The sequence below is a fragment of the Pelobates fuscus genome, chromosome 2 (genome assembly GCF_036172605.1).
Source record: "Pelobates fuscus isolate aPelFus1 chromosome 2, aPelFus1.pri, whole genome shotgun sequence".
NCBI lineage: Eukaryota > Metazoa > Chordata > Amphibia > Anura > Pelobatidae > Pelobates > Pelobates fuscus.
The window spans coordinates 13,571,694-13,598,896 of record NC_086318.1 but is presented as its reverse complement, the minus strand read 5'-3'; the positions used below and the strand labels follow the sequence as shown (position 1 = coordinate 13,598,896).

At 44.0% G+C, this 27,203-nt stretch overlaps 1 protein-coding gene across 1 annotated transcript; it reads left to right on the top strand.

Annotated features, from left to right (window-relative positions):
- The first annotated feature begins 2,837 nt into the window (after positions 1–2,837).
- LOC134586090 (serine/threonine-protein kinase N2-like) lies at positions 2,838–26,382 on the top strand. Its single transcript, XM_063441600.1, has 16 exons — positions 2,838–2,892; positions 3,126–3,235; positions 3,664–3,807; positions 4,328–4,403; positions 4,878–5,772; positions 6,408–6,531; positions 6,747–6,883; positions 7,000–7,075; positions 7,168–7,259; positions 7,362–7,544; positions 7,759–7,821; positions 8,087–8,163; positions 8,605–8,747; positions 9,383–9,493; positions 25,968–26,045; positions 26,188–26,382. Exons 1-16 carry the CDS (start codon positions 2,838–2,840, stop codon positions 26,380–26,382), a joined length of 2,559 nt encoding a protein of 852 aa, XP_063297670.1.
- The last annotated feature ends 821 nt before the right edge of the window (positions 26,383–27,203 follow it).

Here is a 27,203-nt window from a genome sequence, read left to right as displayed (position 1 = left end):
TTCAAGGCACACTGCCAGTGGGGGCCTGCACCCCGGATGCAGTTCATGTTGAGGAAGGAGCCGCTCTATCACCTCCAACCATGCCCACTGTCCTCCGAGCATGCTGCCCCTGTGTTCCGCCATCTACACCGGGTGGCGTTGGAAGAGATCCCCCTCCAGAGCACTGGCTTCCAGCCATGTGTTAGGGTGCCGTGCACCCTCCATTGCCCGCTCCCACCACAGGGGAGGCCCCCCCGTATGTGCCTGCCCCCAGCCGACCTTCCGGCTCCGCCGATGCCACCAGCATCGCTCCCAGCCTCTCCCGGATGCAATCTTCTCCACGGATCTGTGCACCTGCCCGGACACCGTGCATCATCTCCTCCAGGGACGCCATCCTGCAAAAGAAAAAAGGGAAAACCCACCAAACAGAGTCTGAACACACCAGAGTGACAAACCGTACTCACACGTTGGTGAATACATTAAAATTGCCTATTCCTAAAATGGCTGCCCTTATATATATGCTCCCACCCCTTAGACCCAATCTACCAATCTTGTTACTGCTCCACCTATGGCCGCTTCCTACTAAAATGCGGTCGCTCCAAGGGGCTACAATAAACTCTGACTTGTAGGGAATTAAAATCTGAATTACAAAACTGACATAAACATAGACACACTGTGACTAAAGCCGAGATTGGAATTTCTCCAAATCACTAATTTTAGTTTAAATATTTGCAGTTCAGATTTTGATTTGCTACTTTCTAGACTTTAGCTATTAATCCTGAGTTGTTATACATTGAGCACTATACAGAATTATAACCATTTATAAATGAAATGCAAGTATTGCCCACACTCTTTTTTCCATTTTTTTCTTTTTAACAGGCTCAATCAATATTAAACCAGGCAAATGAAAAGCTGGACCTCCTTAAATATTCCATGGAGGAACTAGTGAAAGAACTTCCTGATAACCATCCCAGGAAGAGTATTACCACCGAGGAATTATGCCTCAATTCTGACATATCCAAGCCCACAGCACTAACGGGTAAGTTATTTTGCCTCTGAAAGATATTTCAATAAAGGAAAGAAGACAAATATATATAACATTGAAGTATCAGAGCATCTCTGTGAAGTCTGTCTACTGTGATCACGCAGTTAGTCAACCTACATTCCAGCAGACTTAATTCTGTATGACGTAAATACAAATTTAAAGGTGACCGGTGACATTTTTTTACATGACAACAATATCGAACCAGCACACACATAATCTGTCATCAGCATATTTAAATATATAATATATTAATATAAATAGTTACCATAGATATAGAGCTCTGACACCTTCTACCTATGTTTTCCAGATCCCGTATCTTTACGAGAAAGCATTAAGGTTCCAGTCTAGTGGGCTTTTTTAGTCATTACACTTATTTATATTTATCTTTGTGTGTCGTTTTTTTGTATAGCACTATTTTTATACATTTTTTGTGGGTTATTTTGTTCTTCATAGTCCACCAATTGGACTTTTTGGCCAATCTATTAAATGTTAAGTTTTAACAAACGAATATTTCACTGAACTGTATTTCAGTCATATATGCACCTAGTTGCATCCTCCATCTTTTCTCTTTGTGTACATTTATACCGGGGTTAACCCCCAAATCAGGAGGTTCTGCAACTTCTGGCTCCATTCCAGTCCCTTCCTTTTTCTTTTCTTTTATCTTCTAAATTACTGTATTCTCATGAATTCTGTTTTACTTTTTTGGCGTAATCTTTGTGTCCTCTTAAGTCTAAAGGTTAATCCAGAAGTGGGTTCCTTGTGGTTTCAACTTCTATAGCGTGGACTTGTTGCATTCTGTTCTGAATTACTCCTGTGTGTGTTTAGAAATATCTACAAATATAGATTTCTTCTCTAATGGCACAAGTGACATAAACCTTCTTTGAGGATCGAGCAGGGACTAAGTGAAGCTACTGAGTTTTTATCTGTTTATAAATTCTGTCTTGGTTGATTTATATCTGATAAAGATGTAAAAGCTGCATTATTATTGAATATTCTGTGTGCGCTACTTAGACCAACCATTAAGTTCCTTGTAACATAAGGGGCATATTTCATGGTTGATGAAGGTCTATTTCTTTCTATAAATATGCCAGTTTACAGAGATGATAAATTGGTGGTGGAATCCATTTGGGAATCTGATATTTGATTATTGTAGGAAATGTATTGAGTGAACATTTGGTGAGAGGAGAGTTAATATATTCCTGTGATGACACAAGTGAAAATGTAATAGTCATTGTAACAATATTAATTCTGATTGTTTGACAGGTACCCTGAAAGTGCGAGTAAAGGGCTGTCACAATATTCTGGAGAATGTACCTGGCAGACTAAAAGACCCGTCAGTTGTTCTCCCAGGAAGGAGGACACGTCGTGGAAGATTCTCATTAATGAGCCGGATTAGAAGAAACAACCATGTCTGCAGTCAAAACACCCAAGAGACTGTTGACTTTTCCAGTACAGTGATTTTTATCTTATAATTCCCATTATGTGTCCAGTTGTAAGAAATTATGACGTATCAATTTCTTACACAGTGACGCTAAATAACATCACTCAATATCTGGGGTGTCGAACTTTTGCTCTCCCACTTAGCCACTCAAAGGAAAATCAACCTGAATAATTATATCTCGGTACTGGGTGGTTGCAGGTTGACCCCCAAATAAAAAAAATTTAAAAGTGCTGCGGAATATATAAATGATAATAATAATTACTTTACCACATTTAAACTGGGACTCATCAAACAAACTCCATCTTCTACATTACTCACCAAATAGAAAAGGCAGAGGACAAAAATATAATTTTCAACATGTTTTTCGTTACGATGTTCTTGTATTATTTTGTTTCACTTATCTCCCCTCATTTATATTCCAACCATAGTACCTGGCCAGCTACACATTTGTTGTTTGTTTAATTTCTTTTTTACGGAGTGCAGGAGAATAGACTCCCCAAATAAAATCAAACTCCTAGAGCTTTGGTTAAAGATAATAACTTTATATTGCCAGGTGTATTTTTACAATTGCTGTGTGTTGATTACATTCTCAATAAGAAATGTTCTTTATAATAAAATACTCTTAGCCTTTTAAGTTGAGTTCCTGAAATTTCCTTACAGACGAGGTCCGTGCTCAGCTGAAGATTGACAATATTCCAGTGGGTTCAACCAGTTGGAAAACTGTGTCTAATCCATCCTGGAATGAGAAATTTAAACTGGAGTTAAATAAGGTACGAATGTCATTAAACTCAAGTATATTCACCCTAGAAAGAGAATTTTTTTTCCAAAATATTGACTTGAGTGAAAAATAGAAAACAAAACCCCCCAAAACATTGTCTTGGTGATAGTTTTCAGGCTAAGTGGATGCCTGTATTATTGTTTTTATTTTGTGTTAGTAGGAATATTACATTCTTAATCAACATCCATTGGTGGCCCCAGGAAGAATTTATACTAATCCATAAATCTGCATATCCTGTAAAGAGTTGTCTAAGTCAGTATAACTGGAACTCTTTTTCTAAACCTTTTAGGACCTTAATGTGTCTTCATCCAGTTATGATTTAGAGAGTTATTATACATTGGGTTTGTTTATCTTTTTTTTTATAGAATCAGGGATATAGAAGATAACTCTTCTTTCTTTTTTTTGTTAATGTGTACATAGTCTCGGGAGTTAGAATTATCTTTATATTGGCACGATCGGAGATCACTGTGTGCCACAAAGACGCTGAAGTTGGAAGAATTCCTGGTGAATCGGAAGCAGGAACTGTGCCTACAGCTGGAGCCACGGGGCACCCTTTTCATCAAGGTGAGTATCAATCTCTGGCCACCATCAATTTATAGTTATTTACCTATTTAAATGTTTTAATTATTCAGAAAATAAAAGGATGATTAATTTATCCAACATATTTCTCTAAATGTAAAAATATAAGAGTGCTATAAAGGCTATTGACTTAATATTAACTTGTACTGAAGTGTAAATGGAGTTGCAAAATATTTCCGCTATAGTCACAGCTTGACTTAGCTCAACTTTGTTTTCAATTCACACGTCAGTGTTTAGCGAATAAACCTTTCAATGTACGTCATATTACCTACATGACCGCTTATAATATCTTAAGAAATGTTCTATTTTTGAGATAAAAGACACTGTATCAAATGCTAAACTGTTTAAGTAAATGAAGGGCTTTGCTTATTGTGATTAGCTGTAGAGGAAGAGATTTGAAGCTGTTTATTTTCCATTTGTGTGTGTTTATATGTTGGTTTGGCACAATGAGGATATGATCATTTCCTTCCCGCTGTTAACTATTTTGTTTTTTGTTTTGAAATAGGTGACATTTTCCAATGCTTCCATCCAGAAAAGGCCAAAACTTCAGACAATTCAGAAATTCTTCTCCAAAAAACAAGGTAAGTGTTCGTTTAACATGTCTCGCATTAAATAGCAAACCGCCCAGGGGCCTTTCAAGGCATCTATGAGGCAGAATTGGTTACTATTTGGTTACTGACAAGAAGTGAACCCTTGTACCCCAGTAATAGCCCCCCGTGTGATAGAAAACTGATACATGTTCATCCATTATAACAGCCATAGCGCAGGATGTACATCTTATACCATATGCAGTATACACAGATTACATTACTTATACCTACCTGAAACTCATTATTTTCATTGGATGCCAGTCCTCTTAAACACTAAACATTGTTTCAATGTATTCATTGTGAGTTACGGTTATTATAATATGGACATCTTTGCTGAAACAAAGTTCTAGGTTTGGAGATTATGTTACTTTTTTTTTCTTGTTTTTGGAATGCTATGAATGTAATTAATATATTTACTACTGATCATATACAATACTTATATTTTGTTCTGTGTTACTTTTATAGAAGAGACCTTCCAGTCCACTGCAGAGGAGGATACAGCTATTGACGTCCTTCCATTGCCAGTATCAGACACTGAGAGCGTGGTTCCATCACCACCAGCTGTCGATACCGATGCAGAAGAAACCATCAAGTCCACATCAGAGGAGGATATAACATCTGACGTTCTTCCATTGCCAGTATCGGACACTGAGAGCGTGGTTCAATCACTGCCTACTGTCGCTAACGATACTGAACAGACCATCCAATCAGCTTCTGAGGAGGATATAATATCTGGCAGTCTTCCATTGCCAGTATCGGACACTGAGAGCGTGGTTCTATCACCGCCTGCTGTCGATACGGATGATGAAGAGATTATCCAATCAGCATCTGAGGAGGATATAGTATTCAGTAGTCTTCCATTGCCAGTATCAGACACGGAGAGCGTGGTTCCATCACCGCCCGCTGTCGATACCAATACTGAAGAGATTATCCAATCAGCATCTGAGGAGGATATAGTATTCAGTAGTCTTCCATTGCCAGTATCAGACACGGAGAGCGTGGTTCCATCACCGCCCGCTGTCGATACCAATACTGAAGAGATTATCCAATCAGCATCTGAGAAGGATATAGTATTCAGTAGTCTTCCATTGCCAGTATCAGACACGGAGAGCGTGGTTCCATCACCGCCCGCTGTCAATATCGATACTGAAGAAACTATCCACTCAGTATCTGAGGAGGATATAATATCTGGCAGTCTTCCATTGCCAGTATTTGACACTGAGAGCGTGGAGTCATCACCACCCACTGACAATACTGAATCACAAGAGACCAGCCAATCGGTGTCAGAGGATGGAGCTATTGACGTTCTTCCATTGCCAGTGTTTAACACTGAGAGCCAAGAGTCATCATGGTCAATTAGGTATTTTCACATATTCATCTTTCTCATCAATGCTGTTAAAACGGCTACACATTTACCATAAACTCCTTATTTGCTCCCCTTTACCACCCCTTACTCCATTTTATTTATGTATAAAGCTTGTCTTTTATTAAAGTTATTCTTTATGTACACAAAAACTTGCGTGTGAGAGTAAGATGGGTGAGGTTAGAGCAGTAAACATTTTTTCTGCCCAATTCCCAGCATGCTTATCATTAACATTGTCTACAGTTTGTTTGTAACAAGTAAGCTTACCATAGCGAAATATTTTTATAGAACGTTTATGAATTAAATTTTTTCTGACGGGACTTGAAAATTCTTCCCAGCAGAATGTGGAATTCACCTGTTACCAGAGTGAAATACAGTAATTAATCATGGCAGATACTTCGTGATTCCATCTGTAATTAATCAATTGATTTCACACAATACATAGTCATCGTGTCCTATAAAACATGACAATCTACAACTCTAGTGATAGATATTCCAGGGGAATCCCTTTAACATTGCACTGGATGTTACAGAATTTTCCACTAAGACACTCTGACTATAAAGAATTGATGATATCATATAAGATCTAAAAGGTGCCATCTAAATAAATACTGTTTTCTTCCTTCTTAAAGCGTTTCTCCTGTAGAAACATCGGACACTGAATCTGAACCAGAAGAGTCTCCTGTTGCATATCGTACATCTTTTTGCAGCGATCAGCCAGGACTTCATGTTATAATCCCAGATATTCTGTCTCAGGTAAAGATATAATGTTTTCTACCTTGCTTATTTTGTTTTTTTGTTCCGCTTTAGCACAAACTGCATTATTGATGAACATGGAATAATTGCAAGCTCGGTGTAGAATGTTTTCTATAAAATCATGGGCTTAGTACATAAATTGGATCCTAAATTATCTTATTACAACAAGCACTAAAGGAACGTTGTTATTAATAATGTTTAACTTTCTTTTCCAGGATTATGGAGCAGGACAAGACTATTCTAGGAACTACAATCCAAGCCAAGTGCCATGTAATACACCTCTACATGATGGCAGAGTGTCCAATCAGGAAAACAGTGTCCTTCAAGATCTGGAACAGTCTCAGGACCGACGGTATGATAACTTATACTGTGTGTTATAGGAGCATGTTTTGGGGTATTTGTTTTTTCTTCAGGATGGGAGCTATATGAGTAACTATAAATATGAAAAAACAATTATTTTCTTTGCAGCATTCAGCGAGGAGTACAACTGAGCCTCGATGATTTCCAATGTCTCTCTGTGCTGGGCAGAGGACACTTTGGAAAGGTGGGTTTCGGGTAAATTCCAATTCTAGTGAGAAATAAAAGGTGTCTAAACAAATGTTATCTAACAAATATATATATATTTTTAACGTTCAGGTTCTACTTGTTAACTACAAAGGTACAAACACCATGTTCGCCCTAAAAGTCCAGAAAAAACGAAAGATAATTGCATCTGATTCTATCGACTGGTCAGTGGATGGAGAATACTCAAAATGGAAATATATTGGATGGTAGTCCTATTTGTTGTTCGCAAAAGTGATTAATTTAGTTATTCCGTTTGTATTTTCAAGTCTTAAATATGAGAAGAACATCTTTCAGACCATAAGCAGCACACGACACCCATTCCTTGTGAATTTGTTTGCAAGTTTCCAGACTGAAGATCTTGTCTGCTTTGTGATGGAATATGCCGCTGGTGGAGACCTAATGTCAACTCTTATTAACAACATGGCATCTTTTACAGAAAGCAGAGCTATGTAAGTATAGTTTGGGGATTATGATCACCCAGCTAGAACTCCAAACAAAAGTTAAGTTGGACTACAAGTTCAGTGAAGCCTAGACAGACACAAGACAATGCAGGAAATATGTCTGAGCATAGAGTGACAGAGGTTGGTGCAATTAAACTGTCCAATGGTACAAAAACTCAATTTCCTTCCCCAAGATAAAACAGACTTATTCTATTTTCTATAGGTTTTATGCGGCCTGTTGTGTGCTCGGCCTCGAATTTTTACATCAGAACAAGATTGCTCACAGGTAAGTGTACAGGAAAAACTAAAGATGGACATACATATATTGTCCCCAGAAATGTTATCTGTCTTATTTACTGTACTGTCATTAAAATATTGTCTGTGGCTTAATTACAGTAATTAGTAATATTATTATGTTAACTTTATCATAAATTATATACGTCCTTAAATCTAACCTTTTATTTTTTCTAAATAAGAAAACCATGTAATCCAAGTACCCTTTATTGATATGTAAAAAATAATAAAAACTCCAATTCTATATTTTAATCTAGAGATCTTAAATTGCGGAATATTGTTGTAGACAAGGACGGTTACGCCAAAATTACCGACTTTGGTCTTAGCAAACAAGGTAAACATAATGTTATATTTAGCTAACGTAATTTATCACAAAGTTACAGAATTTAACATTAGCCACAGACAAATAACATCCAACTGCAGACCGAAATAAAAGTATACATGAAACACAAAGGAATGAAATCAAATATTGGTGTAAAATGAAATAAGGGGCCATTGTACCAAATTCATATCCAGTGAGAGGCTAGGTTGGAACACTAGTCAGAGTAGATGCTGGAACATAATACAGATTCGTAAAAACCATGGAAAAATGTGTACGTAATTTCACAGAGAATCTGCAGATACAACACACTGACTCCTTGCAGCAATTTTCTAATATCAATTGGAAAAAAAATTACATGAAATTATAAAAAATAACATAATGTATATCAGCAAAATAAATCAACATCTATCTGTGTCTTTACCGATGTACATTTATACTCTCTCTTTTTACGAGGGATGGGATTCCTCGATAGAACCAACTCTTTCTGTGGCACACTGGAATACATGGCGCCGGAAATATTTGAGAGAAGACCGTACACAAGATCTGTTGATTGGTGGAGTCTGGGCGTAGTAATTTATGCAATGCTTTGTGGAAGGGTAGGTATAGCATATTACCAATTTGTAGGATTCCTTCTTTGGAAACCAAAAATCCCTGTGTGATGTCATCCAGTCTATTGATGAAACTGATAGTATTTCAAACTATAGACTGGTCAAGGTTAAAGGGACAAGCTGAGCACCATAACCCCTTCAGCTCATTATAGTGCTTATCTAAATATCATAACCCAATACCTCCATCTCCACTTTATCTAAACTGATTGTATCTCTTTAATACTTTCTCAAATTCTTAATATTTTATTTATTGTTTCTGCTTTGGAAAACCATTTACATTAGAGAAATTACCCACTGTAGATTCCAGGCTAACCCTGCACAGTGGGCACTCTCTTTGTCACAGTTTGAGAAGACCGTGTGCCCTCTCTGTGTGGGCCGTTCACACAGAGCAGATTATGGGCTCTCAGGAGTGTGAGTGCTATAAACACTATTGTCATCTTGCAACAGTGTTTAATGGTTTACATCAATAAGTTGTTTTTTCATGACTCTCATTGCAGTATATATCATTGAGTGTTTATTTTATGTGTGTGACAATTTCTAGCAGGATAATCACTATTTTGTAACAAAAAAATGAACTTCTGCATCTTACAATATGTATCTAAAAAAAAAATGTTTTCTACCAGTTTCCCTTTAAAGGTAAAGATCGAGAGAAAGAGATATCGTATAAGGTTGTAAACACCGAACCTGACTATCCGGAGTTCCTGTCTGTAGAAGCGTTTTCAATAATAAAAAGTGTAAGTTGCCAACGCATGTTTAGTGATTTCTGATTTTGACATATTGAGTAAGCGGAGGTCAGAATTTGCAATCACTGTTGATGAGTGGATTGCTGACGAGCTGCCTTGGGATGAAGGAAGTCTGAGAGCTGTTAGATTAGTAGTTACATCTGGTAAGAGATAAGCAGACGGTGGGCTTTTGTCAGGGCTCCGCGGGCAGCGGTGAGGGGAGGCTGCAATCCTCTCGCAGCACTCACCCTCGGTCCGTCGCCGCCCGCGGTCCCCTCTCCCCTTACCGATAAGCGAGCGGCGTCCTCTTCTCCTCCTCCCAGCGGCAGCATGTCTAACGCTGCACGCTGGGAGCCGGCACTATTATCTAAGCGCCGGGGTCACTCACGTGACCCGGCGTTAAAGCTACAGTGCAACAAACACAGTGGGGGGTATAGATATCCCCCACGTGTGTTTGTTAATACTGATTGGTGGTTAGCCAATCAGGATTCAGGCTAGGATTTAAATACTTACCTTTCCTGTCTATCTGTGCCCTGTTGTGGTCTTTGCTTTATAGTATTGATTCTGAACGTGTGCTTTCTGGTTACGTACTCTCTGGCTTGTTATACTGACTTTGTGACTTTCTCCTACCCTTTGACCTCGGCTTGTTTCTCGTTATTCTGTTTTCTGGTTCCCCTTACTCGGCTTGTCTCCTGACTATTCTGTGTGTGCTTAGCCCGGCCACTCTGAGGACCGGTACTGCACACTTTCTGTTTGTGTGTCTGAGTGTGTGTTAGCGTGTTGGGTTCCCCAGTATCGTGACATTACAACAGGGCCATAATGGAACCTGCTGACATACCACAGCTCCTAGTTAATCAGGAGGCTAGAATGGATGGCTTGGACCACCGTATGGATCAGTTTGCTCAGGCTTTACAGACCATACTGGCTCGTACTGCACACTTGCAGCCTGCCGTCCAGGAGGCGGCTGCTGCTGTGCCCGAACCCATTGCCGCTCCAGTACCCGTTCCTGCTCATGTAGTCCATATGACACCGCCACAGCGCTATAGTGGTGACCCAGCTTTGTGTTGTGGTTTCCTCAATCAAATTGACATCCATTTGGTAATGAATCCACGTTCCTATCCCACCAACAGATCCAAAATTGCCTTTTTGATAAACCACCTGTCCGGGAGAGCTTTAGCATGGGCAAACCCCATGTGGGAAAATATGTCTCCTATGTCCTTTGCCGATTTTTTGTCAGCATTCAAACGCACGTTTGATCAACCCGGTAGGGTTGCCTCTGCTGGCAAAGCTCTGCTTAGGGTTCGACAGGGTAACAGATCTGTAGCGGATTATACTATCGACTTCCGCACTCTAGCAGCTGAAGTGGTTTGGAATAACGACGCCCTCGTACAGGGCCGGACTGGGAGAAAAATTCGGCCCGGGCATTTTTTATCACAGCGGCCCACTAAGAAGGGGGCGGGGCAGAGGAGGTGTGTTTTGTCATCACCAATGACAAACACGCCCCCTCTCAAAGTGAGCATGTTGGTTCAATGCTCTTCCAGGGCAGACCATGCAGAGAGCTCTGCTGAAGAGCTCTAGCATGAGAAAAAAGCCCTGTATTTGTTCTGCACAGCGCAAGCAAATTTAATAACATGCTTGCACTATAAATGGATACCAGGAGACAAAAATGCCATTAAAGAGTACTGTGCATGTGTTTGGAGCCTGCTTGTGGTATTGCGTGTGTGTAGAGTGAGCTGATTGTGGTGTGGTATTGTGTAATAAGGTTGGTTTTAGTCATGTTGTGTTTGTGGTGTAATGTGATGCATATGTGGCTAGGGGCTGTAGAGAATGTGTGTGTATAGGGGATATAGCAAGTGTGTGCATACAGGCTATAGTGTGTGTGTGTGTATAGGTGATGTAGTGTTTGTAGAAAGTATGTGTTTAGGGGTGTAGTATGTGTTTGCTTACAAGGAATCTAGTGTGTGTATAGGGGATACAGAGAGTGTGTGTGTGTGTGCGTGTGTGTGTGTGTGTGTGTGTGTATGTATGTATATATATATATATATATATATATATAGTCTAGTGTGTGTTTGAAGGACCCAGAATGTGTATAGGAGATCTAGTGAGTGTGTATTTATAACGGATTCAGAGTGTATATAGGGATCTAGTGTGTGTATATGATCCAGAGTTGGGTAAGGGATCTAGTGTGTGTCTGGAATGTAATGTGTTTGGGGTGCAGTATGTGTGTGAGGGGTGCTGTGTGCGTATGTATGTATGTATGTATATATATATATATATATATATATATATATATATATATATAGATATAGATATATTTAGAAGTAGTGTGTATGTAAGGGGTGCAGTATGTGTGTGTGAGGGGTGCTGTGTGTGCGGTGTGTGACGGTGCGGTGTGTGTGAGAGTGCTGTGTGTGAGAGTTCTGTGTGTGATGTGTGTGAGAGTGCTGTGTATGATGTGTGTGAGAGTGCTGTGTATGATGTGTGTGAGAGTGCTGTGTTTGATGTGTGTGAGAGTGCTGTGTATGATGTGTGAGAGTGCTGTGTGTGACATTGCGGTGTGTGCTGTGTGTGACAGTGCTGAGTGTGATTGGTGTGAGAGTGCTGTGTGTGATGTGTGTGAGAGTGCTATGTGTGATGTTTGTGAGAGTGCTGTGTGTGATGTGTGTGAGAGTGCTGTGTGTGACAGTGTGGTGTGTGAGAGTGCTGTGTGTGATGGGTGTGAGAGTGCTGTGTGTGCTGTGTGTGACAGTGCTGAGTGTGATGGGTGTGAGAGTGCTGTGTGTGATGTGTGTGAGAGTGCTGTGTATGATGTGTGTGACAGTGCTGAGTGTGATGGGTGTGAGAATGCTGCTGTGTATAAATGTTAGAATGGATTGTGTGTGTGTGTGGGGGGGGGGGGGTAAATAAACAAATAAAATAAAAGGCATTATGTCCCCCCCCTCCCTTCTTACCTTTTAGCCTGGGAGGGGGGGACCGGCATTGTGGTATCTGGGAGGGGGGTACCGGCAGTGGTGAGTGAACTCTAGCCTGCGGGCTAGAGTTCACTCGCGCGCGATCCGGTCGTTGCCATGGCAACGCTCCGGATCTCGCGAGAGGAACCCGGCGGAGCTGCAAGATAGAGCTCCGCCGGGTTCCTCTGCTGGTAGGCTGGCTCCTTCCCTCCCTCCCCAGCCGGCGGCCGCGTTGGACTGCAGGTGGGCCGGTGAGGGAGATCTTTGATCTCCCCACCGGCCCGCCATGGACTACTGCAGGGCCGGCGATAGGATAGTGCCGGCCCTGCATAGACCGGCAGGGGAGATCCTGTGACCTCCCTGCCGGCCTCAGCCCCTGGCCACTGCGGCCCACCGGGCATTTGCCCGGTGTGCCCGATGGCCAGTCCGGGCCTGCCCTCGTAACAGCCTTTCAGGAGGGTTTGGCCGCTTACATACTGGATGAAATAGCATCCAGGGAACTGCCTGTCCTTCTAGATGATGTTATAGACTATGTAATCCTTATTGATAACCGCATTAGAGAGAGACGTAGCCAAAGGCGGCTGGATACACGGGTGTTACCTGCTCTACCCAGTACTGCATTGCTAGCGTTACCCGCTCCTAGGCAGCCATCCCAAGAACCCATGCAATTGGGTGCTACAGGGTTAACTGAGGCTGAAAGAATGTATCGTAGAAGGGAGGGGTTATGTCTTTATTGTGGAAAGAGGGGGCACCACTGTAATACCTGCCCTAAATTACAGGGAAACTGCAGCACCTAAGGCCTAGAGAGGGGTCGGCCTCGGGTGTTATGACTTTGTCCCCTCATGTATCCATCTCCAGACCGTTTATTACGGTTTCTCTTTTGGTCAATAAAACCACCATAACAACTAAAGCCTTGGTCGATTCAGGTGCGGCAGACAACCTAATGGATGAGAACTTTGCCAAAACCGCAGCCCTGACTTTGATCCGAAAGGCCACACCCTTGGCCGTTGAGGCCATAGATGGTAGACCACTTGAGAAGCCTCTGGTGACCCATGAAACCCAAGATATAGTGATGTCTGTGGGTGCTTTACACAAGGAAAGGTTAACCTTCCAAATAATTGACTCTCCTACTGCTTCCATCGTTCTGGGTTTTCCCTGGTTAGTTAAACACAACCCAGTACTGGATTGGGGTTGTTTAGACATACTCTCCTGGGGGGAATCCTGTCAACGAGACTGTATGGGTCAGGTACGTCCCGTTTGTTTACTCAACGTGCCCACGGCTAAACCACTTTCTGTTTCTGTCCCTTCTGTGTATGCTGACCTTGCATTGGTTTTTGAGAAAAGGGAGGCAGATAAGCTACCCCCACACCGTGAGTATGACTGTGCCATAAACCTATTACCGGGAACTATGCCTCCTAGGGGTAAGGTCTACCCTCTTTCTGAGAAAGAGAACCAGGTCATGGAGGAGTACATACAAGAAGCCTTAAATAAAGGTTTCATTAGAAGGTCCTCCTCTCCGGCTGGTGCTGGTTTCTTTTTTGTGGCGAAAAAGGAGGGCGATTTGAGACCGTGTATAGATTACAGAGCACTAAACAATATAACGATTAAAAATGCCTATCCGATCCCTCTCATTACGGAGTTGTTTGATCGTGTCAAAGGTTCTAGATATTTTACAAAACTAGACCTCAGGGGGGCTTATAACCTTGTTCGTATCAAGGAGAACGATGAATGGAAAACGGCGTTCAATACACGCAGTGGGCATTACGAGTATCTAGTCATGCCTTTTGGATTGTGTAATGCTCCTGCCGTATTTCAGGATCTCATAAACGATGTCCTTAGAGACCTACTGCATGTCTGTGCAGTAGTCTACCTTGATGACATACTGGTATATTCTCCGGATTTGGAGACACATCATACTCATGTTAGGATGGTGCTTAAAAGGTTGTTGCAGAATGGTCTTTATTGTAAATTAGAGAAATGCTTATTCGACCAAACTTCTGTACAATTTCTGGGTTATGTTATTTCTGAACAAGGATTCAGTACGGATCCTTCAAAATTGGAAGCTATACTGTCCTGGCCCCTTCCCCAAGGACTTAAGGCTATACAGCGATTTATAGGGTTTGCGAATTATTATAGAAAGTTTGTTAAAAACTTCTCATCCATTATTTCCCCTATCACTAAACTGACAAAAAAGGGTTTACACCCCAGGGTTTGGAATCCTAATGCTATTGTGGCCTTCGAGACTCTAAAAAAGGCATTTGCCACTGCCCCTGTGTTACACCATCCTGATCCTTCCCTTCCCTTTGTACTGGAAGTAGACGCCTCTGAATCAGGTATAGGAGCAGTGTTGTCACAAAGACAATCGTATGACGAACCCCTCCATCCCTGTGGTTACTTTTCAAAACGCTTGTCAGAGTCTGAAAAGAATTACGACGTTGGGAACAGGGAATTATTAGCTATAGTGATGGCATTTACAGGGGCGTACCTAGAGCATTTGGCACCCGGGGCGGGTCCTATTTTTGGCACCCCCCTGCCCCCCCCCCCCAAATTTAAAAATAAAAACAACCAATTTTTTTTTTATGTATTTAGCACTAAGCAGTGTTTGTGTGTTTGAATGTATGCATGTTTTTGTATGGAGTATATGTGAGTGAATGTAGCGGTGTGTTTGTATGTAGTGTTGGCGTTTGAATGCAAGCATGCATTTGTGTGTTGTGTGGTATTTGAATGCAGTGGTATGGTTATATATAATGGTGGGGTGTGTATGTAGTGTTGACGTTGAAATTCATGAGTGTATTTGTGTGTAGTGTTGGCGAGATTGTTAGATGTCTGCACATATACACATACACGGACATACACACATGCAGATACATATACACAAAACACAGTCACACACAGATACACATTGACACACATGCAGACATCGTGGCGACTCTAGGAACAATATATATGGGGGGGCACATAAGATACCACAGTCAAAACAGGAGGGGGAGGGGGAGCAGTAAAACTTCTCACTAGGGGATGGGGTAATATGCTGCCATTGGCTGTCTGATGCCAGCATGCTGTGTTCTGCATGCTGGCATCTGACTACACATTTGCATATTATTCACATTAGCCACCCAGATTTCTTGTTGTGGGCTGGCTGACACCTCTTAATTGCAATCTTTGTTTAGCAGATAACTCCTCTATTTGCTATCCTTTGTGGGATTGCCATATTTAAGGACACCAAATAAGGTGCTATCTGCTAAACAGCACCCTCATTTGGTATATTTAAATATGGAAATCTCACATACGGGCACCAATTCAGGGAATGATCTACTAAACAGATAAAGGATAAAAAAATGCCCTTTTCTTATTTTCAGTTGTTTAGCAGATAAATCCCTTATTTGTTATCCTTATGTGGGATTGCAATATTTAAGGACAGGAAATAAGGGAGCTATCTACTAAACACATACGCAGAGATACACACAATCACACATAATCACAGATTTACACAAACACAATCACTGACCCACAATCACATACACACACACAAATATTACATACATACACACATTTAATCATTAAGAGGTCCACCCTGCCTCCCTACCTTGCTCTAGAAGGGCTGGAGTGGATCCTCAGTCCCTGGTGGTCAGTGGTTGCTGCTGGGATCTCTGTGCTCTTTCTGCACAGGTCCATCGCACGCCCTGTAATGATGCCGAGGCCGCGATGACATCATATCCTGGCTGCCGGCTCACTGCAGGGCGAAGACCGTCAGACACAGTCACTCACACACAGTTACAGGCACAGTCAAACACGCAGGCAATCACACAGGCAGACAGTCACACATACACACACAGATTCACAGACAGTCACACCCACAATCACAGGCAGACAGTCACACATACACACAACACAGTCACAGGCAGTCACTCACACACACACACACAGTCACAGACAGTCACTCACACACACACACACAGTCACAGACAGTCACTCACACACACACGCATGCACACACACACACAATCACAGGCAGACAGTCACACACAGTCACACAGACAATCACAGTCAGACAGTCACACACACAGTGGCACACACACACACACAGTCACAGACAGTCACACACACAATCAGAGGCAGACAGTCACACATACACACAACATAATCACAGACAGTCACACACACACAATCAAAGACGGTCACAATTAGGGATCGACCGATATTGATTTTTTAGAGCCGATACCGATACCGATAAGCTGTGAACTTTCATGCCGATAGCCGATAACTTGCCGATATTCTGTACATTTACCATTTTGAAAAAATAAACTCTTTCTAACGGTAAATGCACAAAATATACATGCCACATGTAGTGGATGAAGTGTATTTAGACAGGGGAGCTGTGTGTGTAGTGGATGCAGTTTGTATTTGTGTAGTGTGTATATATAGTGTATGCAGAGTGTATAGTGAATGCAGTGAGTGTTTGTGTAGTGTGTGTGTATATATATATATATATATATATATATAGTGAATGCAGAGTGTGTATAGTGAATGCAGAGTGTGTGTTTGTGTAGTGTGTGTATAGTGAATGCAGAGTGTGTGTTTGTGTAGTGTGTGTATAGTGAATGCAGAGTGTGTGTTTGTGTAGTGTGTGTATAGTGAATGCAGAGTGTGTGTTTGTGTAGTGTGTGTATAGTGAATGCGGAGTGTGTGTTTGTGTAGTGTGTATGTATGTATGTAATGCAGTGTGTGTGTATGTATGTGTGGCGAAACCGACCTCGCCACGTGTCCTTGGAGGGGGCTGATTGCCCGCCTCTTGCCTTTGGACTATGGACCAGACTTTATGGGAATGTGATACCCCAGATAGCCATACCATGGAGCCTATTCATATAATGAAAGACTATGGGAAAGACTTTAGCTCCATGGCAATTGTACTGTGTGAGTAGGATCTGCGCGCTATTCGGTAGTTTTGTGCGTGCAGATCCCAGCTATCTGGGGATAGGTGAAATGTCTGTGTGTTATGTGTAAATGTGACTTTATGTATTTTAAAGTGTTTTATGTTGTTTTGCAACCATGTGGTTAATGGGGTCTGCCTTTAGTCCTGGGTAATTGGATTACTTCTCCAATTAACTCCAGGGCAGAAGGGAGGAAACCAGGGTGCATTGTGGGGATGTTTTTCTGCCAGCTAGAAAGGAACAAAAGATACTTTTAGTAACTTTTGAACCCCTGGTCGGATTCATGCCATTTTTTAATATGTTGTTCCCCTGAATGGATTGATTGTGGATATGTATTTTTATGTGAATGTGATGTATGGTTTTAAAGTTATGAAAGTTGTGTAAAAGTATATTTTACACTGTATGCATAATGGGATTATGTGTCACACTAAGGGGAGGGGATGTGTGGGAGGTAACATCTATGTCATTGGTTCTTTTATGCCTCCCCCTGGGTGTGGCCTGTATGTGTGAGTTGGAAATAAAAGCCAGGCTGGATGAGCCAGTCCAGAGTTCCTGTTTTACCCTCAAAGTGATGTGTCGTCTCATTATTGGGGGAAGGACTTATTGCATGCTGTTCCAGTTGACTGCTAGGAGTACAAGCCTATTCGTATGGTTCCTATTCAATGGTCTACAGCATTCATATGCTTGGGAGAATTTAAAGGTTTCTCGGATTCGGTGATTGTGGTGTCTGCCAGAGTGCTTGGAGTCCTCAGGAAGCACTAGGAGCATCCATTAACGGAGGTACCAAGTCGGGGTGCCAGGCGATCCGTTACATTGGTGGCAGCGGTGGGACGGCGTCCTAGTGCGAGGTAAAGCAGCTCAGAGACACTGTTTGGATTTACCAATTGAGGGCAACGCTAGCACTCGTGCAGCGCCCCTGGGAGCAGACTAGTATGGAAGGTTCTGGCTCTGGAGATGATTGGCTGGCCGAGGTGAGGCAGCGAGTGGCCGAGTATGGGGATGATATACCCATGGAGACACGCCGAGTGATCTGGAACCAGGTCATGGCCGAGCGAAACACAAGGCTGGACCGAGAATTCCGGTTGGCGAAAGAGAGGAAGTATGCTCAGCAGCAGGAGCGTTACAGCAGCCGAGTAGAGGCTGCATCCGAGGAGGTTAGCCGTCTTTCCCTGAGGCGGCGGGAGGAACCCGAAGTGGGGGTCCTCATAGACTGGTCCTGTGAGGAACCACAACAGGCAGGTAGAGATGGGACCAAGGTCTCTCCACCGGGATGCTGGGCAGCCGGCCCAGATCCCCAGCAGCAGCCAGAGTTGCCAGGTGGGGAAGCAGGTGGCCCTTACTCACAAATGTTGAGGGGCCTCACGGATTGGTCCTGGGAAGACCCACAGATGGCAGGTGGAGATGGGACTGCGGTCTCTCTACCGGCCCTACAGGGATGCTGGGCAGTCGGCCCAGATCCCCAGCGGCAGTGTGCGTTACAGGGAGCTGAAGGTGCCGTTCTTGCTCCTCAGCGGCAGTCTACGGTGCAGGGAGAGGAGCCTGTTATCCCCTCTCCCCAGCGGTTGAAGGTGTGTAAGGGAGAGGAGTTTGTTATTCCCTCTCCCCAGCGGCAGCACAGCTCACCAAGGGGAGAAAGTAAGCCCCTCACCAGCGCAGATGGGACCGTGGTCTCTGCGCCCTGCCTACAGGGAGTACAGAGGGTCAGCCCTGCTCCCCAGCGGCTGAAAGTGTGTAAGGGAGAGGAGTTTGTTACCCCCTCTCCCCAGCGGCAGCTTAGCACACCAAGGGGAGACAGTAAGCCCCACACCAGCGCAGATGGGACCGTGGTCTCTGCGCCCAAGTTACAGGGAGCTGAAGGGGCCGTCCTCCCTCCCCAGCGGCAGTGTGATTTGTTGGGAATTGGGAGCCCAGTCTCCATTCCCCAGCGGCAGAGTATCCAGCAGGGAATGGAGAGCCCAGCCCCCTTTCCCCCTCAGCAGGACTCTGTGCTGGGAGGAGAGACAGTCGGTCTCCCTCCACAGAGACGGGAAGTATGTATGGGAGAGGATATTGTTACCACCTCTCCCCAGCGGCGGATCATTAATGTACAGGGAATAGAGAGCCCAGTCTCCATTCCCCAGCGGCAGAGTGTTCTAATGGGAGAGGAGCTGGTTACCACCTCTCCCCAGCGGCAGCTTAATGTACCAGGGGGAGACTGTAAGCCCCACACCTGTGCAGATGGGACAGTGGTCTCTGCACTTCCAGCACAGGGGGTAGGGACGGTCGGTCCTGCCCCCCCACGACAGGGCTGTTTAGCCAAAGGGGAGACAGTCTGTCTCCAGCAGCAGAGCTGTGTACCCAGAGGGGAGACGGTCGGTCTCCCCCTCCCACAACCAGGCTCCAATCAGGCTACTTCAGTGGTAGCGCTGGCACCAGGGCAGAGTACCGCTGGTCTCTGCCCACTCAGCAACCCACCAAGGCAGACTACCAGTCCCCCACACAGCCGTGGTGAGGCACCTGGACCTGGACAAAGTTCTCCTCTACCCAGGTGTAGTAACCAGTTATTGTGGGTGGGAGGTACTGCTGTTTGTGCTTCATGGGTGGGTTGCTGGACTAACCAGGGCACTGACCGGCAGGAGGTCAGATACCCTGTTAGTCTGGGGGGTAAAGGGGAGAAGTGTGGCGAAACCGACCTCGCCACGTGTCCTTGGAGGGGGCTGATTGCCCGCCTCTTGCCTTTGGACTATGGACCAGACTTTATGGGAATGTGATACCCCAGATAGCCATACCATGGAGCCTATTCATATAATGAAAGACTATGGGAAAGACTTTAGCTCCATGGCAATTGTACTGTGTGAGTAGGATCTGCGCGCTATTCGGTAGTTTTGTGCGTGCAGATCCCAGCTATCTGGGGATAGGTGAAATGTCTGTGTGTTATGTGTAAATGTGACTTTATGTATTTTAAAGTGTTTTATGTTGTTTTGCAACCATGTGGTTAATGGAGTCTGCCTTTAGTCCTGGGTAATTGGATTACTTCTCCAATTAACTCCAGGGCAGAAGGGAGGAAACCAGGGTGCATTGTGGGGATGTTTTTCTGCCAGCTAGAAAGGAACAAAAGATACTTTTAGTAACTTTTGAACCCCTGGTCGGATTCATGCCATTTTTTAATATGTTGTTCCCCTGAATGGATTGATTGTGGATATGTATTTTTATGTGAATGTGATGTATGGTTTTAAAGTTATGAAAGTTGTGTAAAAGTATATTTTACACTGTATGCATAATGGGATTATGTGTCACACTAAGGGGAGGGGATGTGTGGGAGGTAACATCTATGTCATTGGTTCTTTTATGCCTCCCCCTGGGTGTGGCCTGTATGTGTGAGTTGGAAATAAAAGCCAGGCTGGATGAGCCAGTCCAGAGTTCCTGTTTTACCCTCAAAGTGATGTGTCGTCTCATTATTGGGGGAAGGACTTATTGCATGCTGTTCCAGTTGACTGCTAGGAGTACAAGCCTATTCGTATGGTTCCTATTCAATGGTCTACAGCATTCATATGCTTGGGAGAATTTAAAGGTTTCTCGGATTCGGTGATTGTGGTGTCTGCCAGAGTGCTTGGAGTCCTCAGGAAGCACTAGGAGCATCCATTAACGGAGGTACCAAGTCGGGGTGCCAGGCGATCCGTTACAGTATGTAATGCAGTTTGTGTGTGTGTAGTTTGTGTATGTAATGCAGTGTGTGTGTGTAGTTTGTGTATGTAATGCAGTGTGTGTGTTGTGTAGTGTGTATGTATGTAATGCAGTTTGTGTGTGTTTGTGTAGTGTGTATGTATGTTATGCAGTGTGTGTGTGTTTGTGTAGTGTGTATGTATGTAATGCAGTGTGTGTGTGTGTGTTTGTGTAGTGTGTATGTATGTCATGCAGTGAGTGTGTGTGTGTGTGTGTGTGTGTGTAATTTGTGTAAAATGGAGGGGGGGATTTTTTATGTTTATTATAATTTTTTTTTTATATTTAAATTGTATTGTTTTTGTTTCTTTTAGTCCCCCCCCCCCACCTGCTTCTTACCAGGGAGGGGGGGATATAGTATTCCCTGGTGGTCCGGTGGCTTGTTAAGTACTGTGGGGCGGCTGGCAGCAAGCGCTAACTTACCCTCCCAGCAGCTCCTCCAGCTCCCCAGTGTAAATCTCGCGTCCCTTAGTGCCGCGCGGAGCGTTGCCATGGTAACCCGTGGCAACGCTCTGCAGCCGCGGGTCTCGCGAGATTTAGACATGGAGCTGCAGGAGCTGCTGGGAGGGTAAGTCAGCGCTTGCTGCCGGCCCCCCCAGGATCGCCGGGCTTGTAATGAGCCTGGCGGTCCTAGGAAGTATTATCGGCAATATCGGTAGCTATATTGGCCGATACCGATATTTCCGAAAATAACGAATATCGGCCGATTATATCGGTAAAACCGATAATCGGTCGATCCCTAGTCACAATCACAGTTACACACTCACACACAGTCAAAGACAGTCACAATCACAATTACACACTCACACACAGTCAAAGACAGTCACAATCACAGTTACACACAGCACACACAGTCAAAGACAGTCACAATCACAGTTACACACAGCACACACAGTCAAAGACAGTCACAATCACAGTTACACACAGCACACACAGTCAAAGACAGTCACAATCACAGTTACACACTCACACACAGTCAAAGACAGTCACAATCACAGTTACACACTCACACACAGTCAAAGACAGTCACAATCACAGTTACACACAGCACACACAGTCAAAGACAGTCACAATCACAGTTACACACAGCACACACAGTCAAAGACAGTCACAATCACAGTTACACACAGCACACACAGTCAAAGACAGTCACAATCACAGTTACACACAGCACACACAGTCAAAGACAGTCACAATCACAGTTACACACAGCACACACAGTCAAAGACAGTCACAATCACAGTTACACACAGTTACACACAGTCAAAGACAGTCACAATCACAGTTACACACTCACACACAGTCAGACAGTCACAATCACAGTTACACACAGCACACACAGTCAAAGACAGTCACAATCACAGTTACACACAGTTACACACAGTCAAAGACAGTCACAATCACAGTTACACACTCACACACAGTCAGACAGTCACAATCACAGTTACACACTCACACACAGTCAGACAGTCACAATCACAGTTACACACAGCACACACTCTCTCACTTACAGTCAGCTTGGGCTGGAGGAGGAGTGGATCCAGTCCCTCCTGTGCTGTAGTTGGGGAAGCAGGGACTCCTTCCTGCTTCCCCTCTCTCTGTGTGCAGCAGTATGAGGCTGCATTTAGCTCCGCCCCCGCATCCGGCTTGGCTCCGCCCCCATGGCCGTTTTAGCTCCGCCCCCAAATCTCCGTGCAGGTTTCCTGCTTCCAGCCCCTGCGTGTGAGCTGTGTCGGCTGCCCGGCGCCCTGGTGCTACGGCACCCGGTGCAGCCACACAGCTCACAGAATAGCAAGCCTGGCCAGCCCTGGTGGCACCCCCCTGCCTGATGGCACCCGGGGCTAGACACAAGATTCTGGTTATAACTGATCATAAAAATCTATCCTATATCGCAGATGCTAAAAGGTTATCCTCTCGTCAGGCTAGATGGTCTTTATTTCTCTCACGTTTTCAGTGCATAATCACATACAGGCCTGGTTATCGAAATGTCAAGGCTGATGCCATCTCCCGCCAGTACGAACCTGTAGATTCTATTACCTCCACTCCTGAGCCCATTGTACCCACAACTAATATAATAGCTACTACCCGTTTGGTTATCTCGTCTCTTTTTCTTGATGGTATCAAGTCATACCAATCCCAAGCACCCTCTGAGACTCCTACTGGTAAGCTGTAAGTGAAAGTTAAAGACAGAAAGAAGTTGTTAACTTTATTTCACACAGCCAAAACGGCCGGTCATCCAGGGGTTACCAAGACTTACAAGGGTCTTTTCCAACAGTTTTGGTGGCCCTCACTCAAAAAAGACGTGGTAGATTACGTGCAGGCTTGCCGTGTCTGTACACAGTGTAAGTCCCCTAATGTAAAACCCCTGGGACTCCTTATGCCCCTATCTGTACCCAAGAAACCGTGGACACACTTATCCATGGACTTTATTGTGGATCTTCCTTCATCTGATGGGCAGACAGTAATTTTGACTGTAACGGATAGGTTCTCCAAAATGGCGCACTTCATTCCGCTTAAGAAGCTACCTTCTGCGGTTCAGTTGGCTCAGGTGTTTGCCAAAGAAGTGTTCCGCTTGCATGGTATACCACAAGATATCGTATCTGACAGGGGCCCTCAGTTTGTCTCTCGGTTTTGGAGAGGCTTTTGTGCTGAGTTGGGGGTCTCCTTATCGTTTGCTTCCTCCTATCATTCGCAATCTAATGGAGCTGCCGAACGAGCAAATCAGTCTGTGGAGTTGTATTTACGCTGTTTCACGAATGCACACCAGGACAACTGGTCCCATCTCCTTCCCTGGGCTGAGTTTGCCAGGAACACTGTGTCTCATTCTTCTACTGGCGTAAGTCCTTTTATGGTGGCTTATGGGTTCCAACCCGCTGTCCTTCCCGGTGTGTTCTCCGACAAGGGAATGCCCGCTTTGGACGAGCACCTCGCCTCCTTACGGAAGATGTGGGATCAGGTCCATGCTGCTCTTTGTCGTGCTGCTGCTACTCAAAAGAGATTTGCTGATCGTCGCAGATGTGCGGCTCCTTCTTATGCTCCGGGTGATAGGGTTTGGTTGTCCTCTAGGAATCTCCGCCTTAAGGTTCCCTCGATGAAGTTCGCGCCCAAGTTCCTTGGTCCCTATAAGGTGTTGCGTAGGGTGAATCCTGTGTCTTACTCCCTGGCCTTGCCCCCTTCCATGCGCATACCTAACACCTTTCACACCTCCCTTTTGAAGCCCTTGCTCTGTAATCGGTTCTCTGGGTCTCTCAGGCGTTCCGATGCCCCCCGCGCGGTCTCTAGTGACGTATATGAGGTGGCTGCTCTCCTTGATTCTCGTTTCTCTCGAGGTCGGTTGCAGTATCTGGTTGATTGGAAGGGTTACGGCCCGGAGGAGCGGTCGTGGGTTTCTGTCTCTGACTTGGACGCGCCCTCTTTGATCCGCTCCTTTCATGCGCGGTTTCCTTTGAAGCCTTCGGCTTCCCGCCCTCTGGGCGGTCTTCGAGGGGGGGGTTATGTCAGGGCTCCGCGGGCAGCGGTGAGGGGAGGCTGCAATCCTCTCGCAGCACTCACCCTCGGTCCGTCGCCGCCCGCGGTCCCCTCTCCCCTTACCGATAAGCGAGCGGCGTCCTCTTCTCTTGACACGCCGCTCGCGTCCTCCTCTCCTCCTCTCAGCGGCAGCATGTCTAACGCTGCACGCTGGGAGCCGGCACTATTATCTAAGCGCCGGGGTCACTCACGTGACCCGGCGTTAAAGCTACAGTGCAACAAACACAGTGGGGGGTATAGATATCCCCCACGTGTGATTGTTAATACTGACTGGTGGTTAGCCAATCAGGATTCAGGCAAGGATTTATATACTTACCTTTCCTGTCTATCTGTGCCCTGTTGTGGTCTTTGCTTTATAGTATTGATTCTGAACGTGTGCTTTCTGGTTACGTACTCTCTGGCTTGTTATACTGACTTTGTGACTTTCTCCTACCCTTTGACCTCGGCTTGTTTCTCGTTATTCTGTTTTCTGGTTCCCCTTACTCGGCTTGTCTCCTGACTATTCTGTGTGTGCTTAGCCTGGCCACTCTAAGGACCGGTACTGCACACTTTCTGTTTGTGTGTCTGAGTGTGTGTTAGCGTGTTGGGTTCCCCAGTATCGTGACAGCTTTATAGCTTTTGGAAGCTCCAGGATTAAAGATGCTGCATGTAGCTCTGTTTCTAAATAATACAGCTCGTATGGCTTTAATGATGTATGACATCACAGCTCAGCGTCTTACATCATACAACCCATCACCTTGTTTGAACTCTGTCAGTTGTTAGAAAGTGACATATAAGGTATACGGAAAGGGTCAAGGCATTGGGGGAGGTTTGGAAGGATTTTACAAAAAAGTGAATCATATTGTTTCTTTTTTTTATATGAAGAATTTTACTCTTATCAATTATGCACATTGCTCCATAGAACAGACACGTTTCATTCTGTGGGTCGATCGATGCGTGCCCCTGCCTGTTCCGCTCTGTTGTAGCTGCTAACACTGTGTGTGAATGTGGGCTCGGACAGTTTGAGTGGTAAGGCTCTGAAAACAAAGCTGGTCCTCTGTAAATACTGTGTGATTTGCTGTAACAAAATAGGACAAGCAGTCACAAACACATGGATCTAGTTAGAGATTAAAAGAAGTTGAACTTATATTTGGGGAATGAAATAAATACAAGCAGTAAGCATGACTTGTGCCATCGATCAGGGCAGAGCAATGTCTGGGCACCAAACACGATGCCATTGTGACATGGTGCCTACTGTATATTGAGCTCTGTAGTAAAGTATTCAGCCTGAGCTGATAAAGGCAGATTTACAGGACCTGGAAGAAAATGCCTTTAATTCTCTAACTCTTTAATTTTTCAGATTAAATAAATTTTCCTTTCTCCTCCCCCCTTATGCAGCTTATGAATAAAAATTACAGATCCCGTCTAGGAGCCAGGATTGGTGCCAGTGCTGTCAAGAAACATCCTTTTTTCAAAGTATGTCCATGTTGTATAAATTCCATCTATGGATGTGTAGATATAATGGCCATTATTCTAAATGATTAGTTTACTGGTTAATATCGTGGCACACCTGATTTATTGTTCTAATTTTTCTTCAATCTTTTTTATTTTTTAACAGGGACTAGACTGGAGTGCGTTATTTTCTAAAAACATCATACATCCGTTTGTACCATCCATTGCCGGACCAGAGGACGTCAGTCATTTCGACAGAGCTTTTACAACACTGGACCCCATTCTAACACCACCGGAAGAATCACCTTTAGAAGACCAAGACCTGTTCCAAGATTTCGACTGGGTGGCCAATTGGATTTGAACATTGAGGCAGAAAAGGATGGACTCGGCGGGAGTAAACATATTAACATCTGTCATTTTTTATTTTATTTATTCTGTCATTATTTATTCTAATAAAAGCTTGATTACTATTTTCATTGATGTAGTATATATGTGTGGAAAATGTGTCCAACAGAAGAGCAACTGTTTTAAAGAACTAAATAGAGAAAAGAGGTGGATAGAAAAGAGAAGAAAGGATAGAAAAAATTCAGCAGATGGTAAAAGGCAACATACCTTTTTGGAAAGGATGTTTGTAAGTGCCTCATTCATTGTGCATTGTGCATTCGGTGAGTAATTATATGTCTTAAAGATCTCCAAGTTTCCAGGACTAAGAGTCTTTTTAGGGTTCATTTTCAAATAAAGTATGAACTGTTATGGGATTTATGCCCACAAACATCACACGCAGCCCTGCTAGGTTCAGTCCGTATTGAGTTAAATTATTACGTTTTTTTCTAGTTCAAGGTGTGTGACTCTGCAGATAACTTACATTTTTATTGGCTCGGTGTATTTAGCATAAGTTTAGAATGTTTGGATACCAGTTTGACAGTTTGACCTGCTTTTGGTGACCGGAGCTTGAAGCTGAGTCAGCGCTCAGAGCTAAGCAATGCACTATAATCACCACTGCCTGTCCATTCTTGGTCTTCGGCTGAATATGGACCAGCTTTTGGAAGAGGCAGCATGGAGAGCGCCGACGTCAGAGGACAGGACTGGTTTGGAACATGCCCGCTTGCTGCTCTATCCCCTTCTCCATGAAACAATGTTCGAAAGGTTGAGCGGTCCATTTAGAAGGAGCTGATTATCATG

What these genes read in the sequence shown, in the direction of transcription:
- LOC134586090 (XM_063441600.1), top strand. Translation starts at nt 2,838, where the DNA reads ATGTTCTTGTATTATTTTGTTTCACTTATCTCCCCTCATTTATATTCC. An exon ending in TCCCAGATATTCTGTCTCAG is followed by an intron (nt 6,532 to 6,746) that starts GTAAAGATATAA and finishes TTTCTTTTCCAG; the next exon opens with GATTATGGAGCAGGACAAGA. An exon ending in AGAAACATCCTTTTTTCAAA is followed by an intron (nt 26,046 to 26,187) that starts GTATGTCCATGT and finishes ATTTTTTAACAG; the next exon opens with GGACTAGACTGGAGTGCGTT.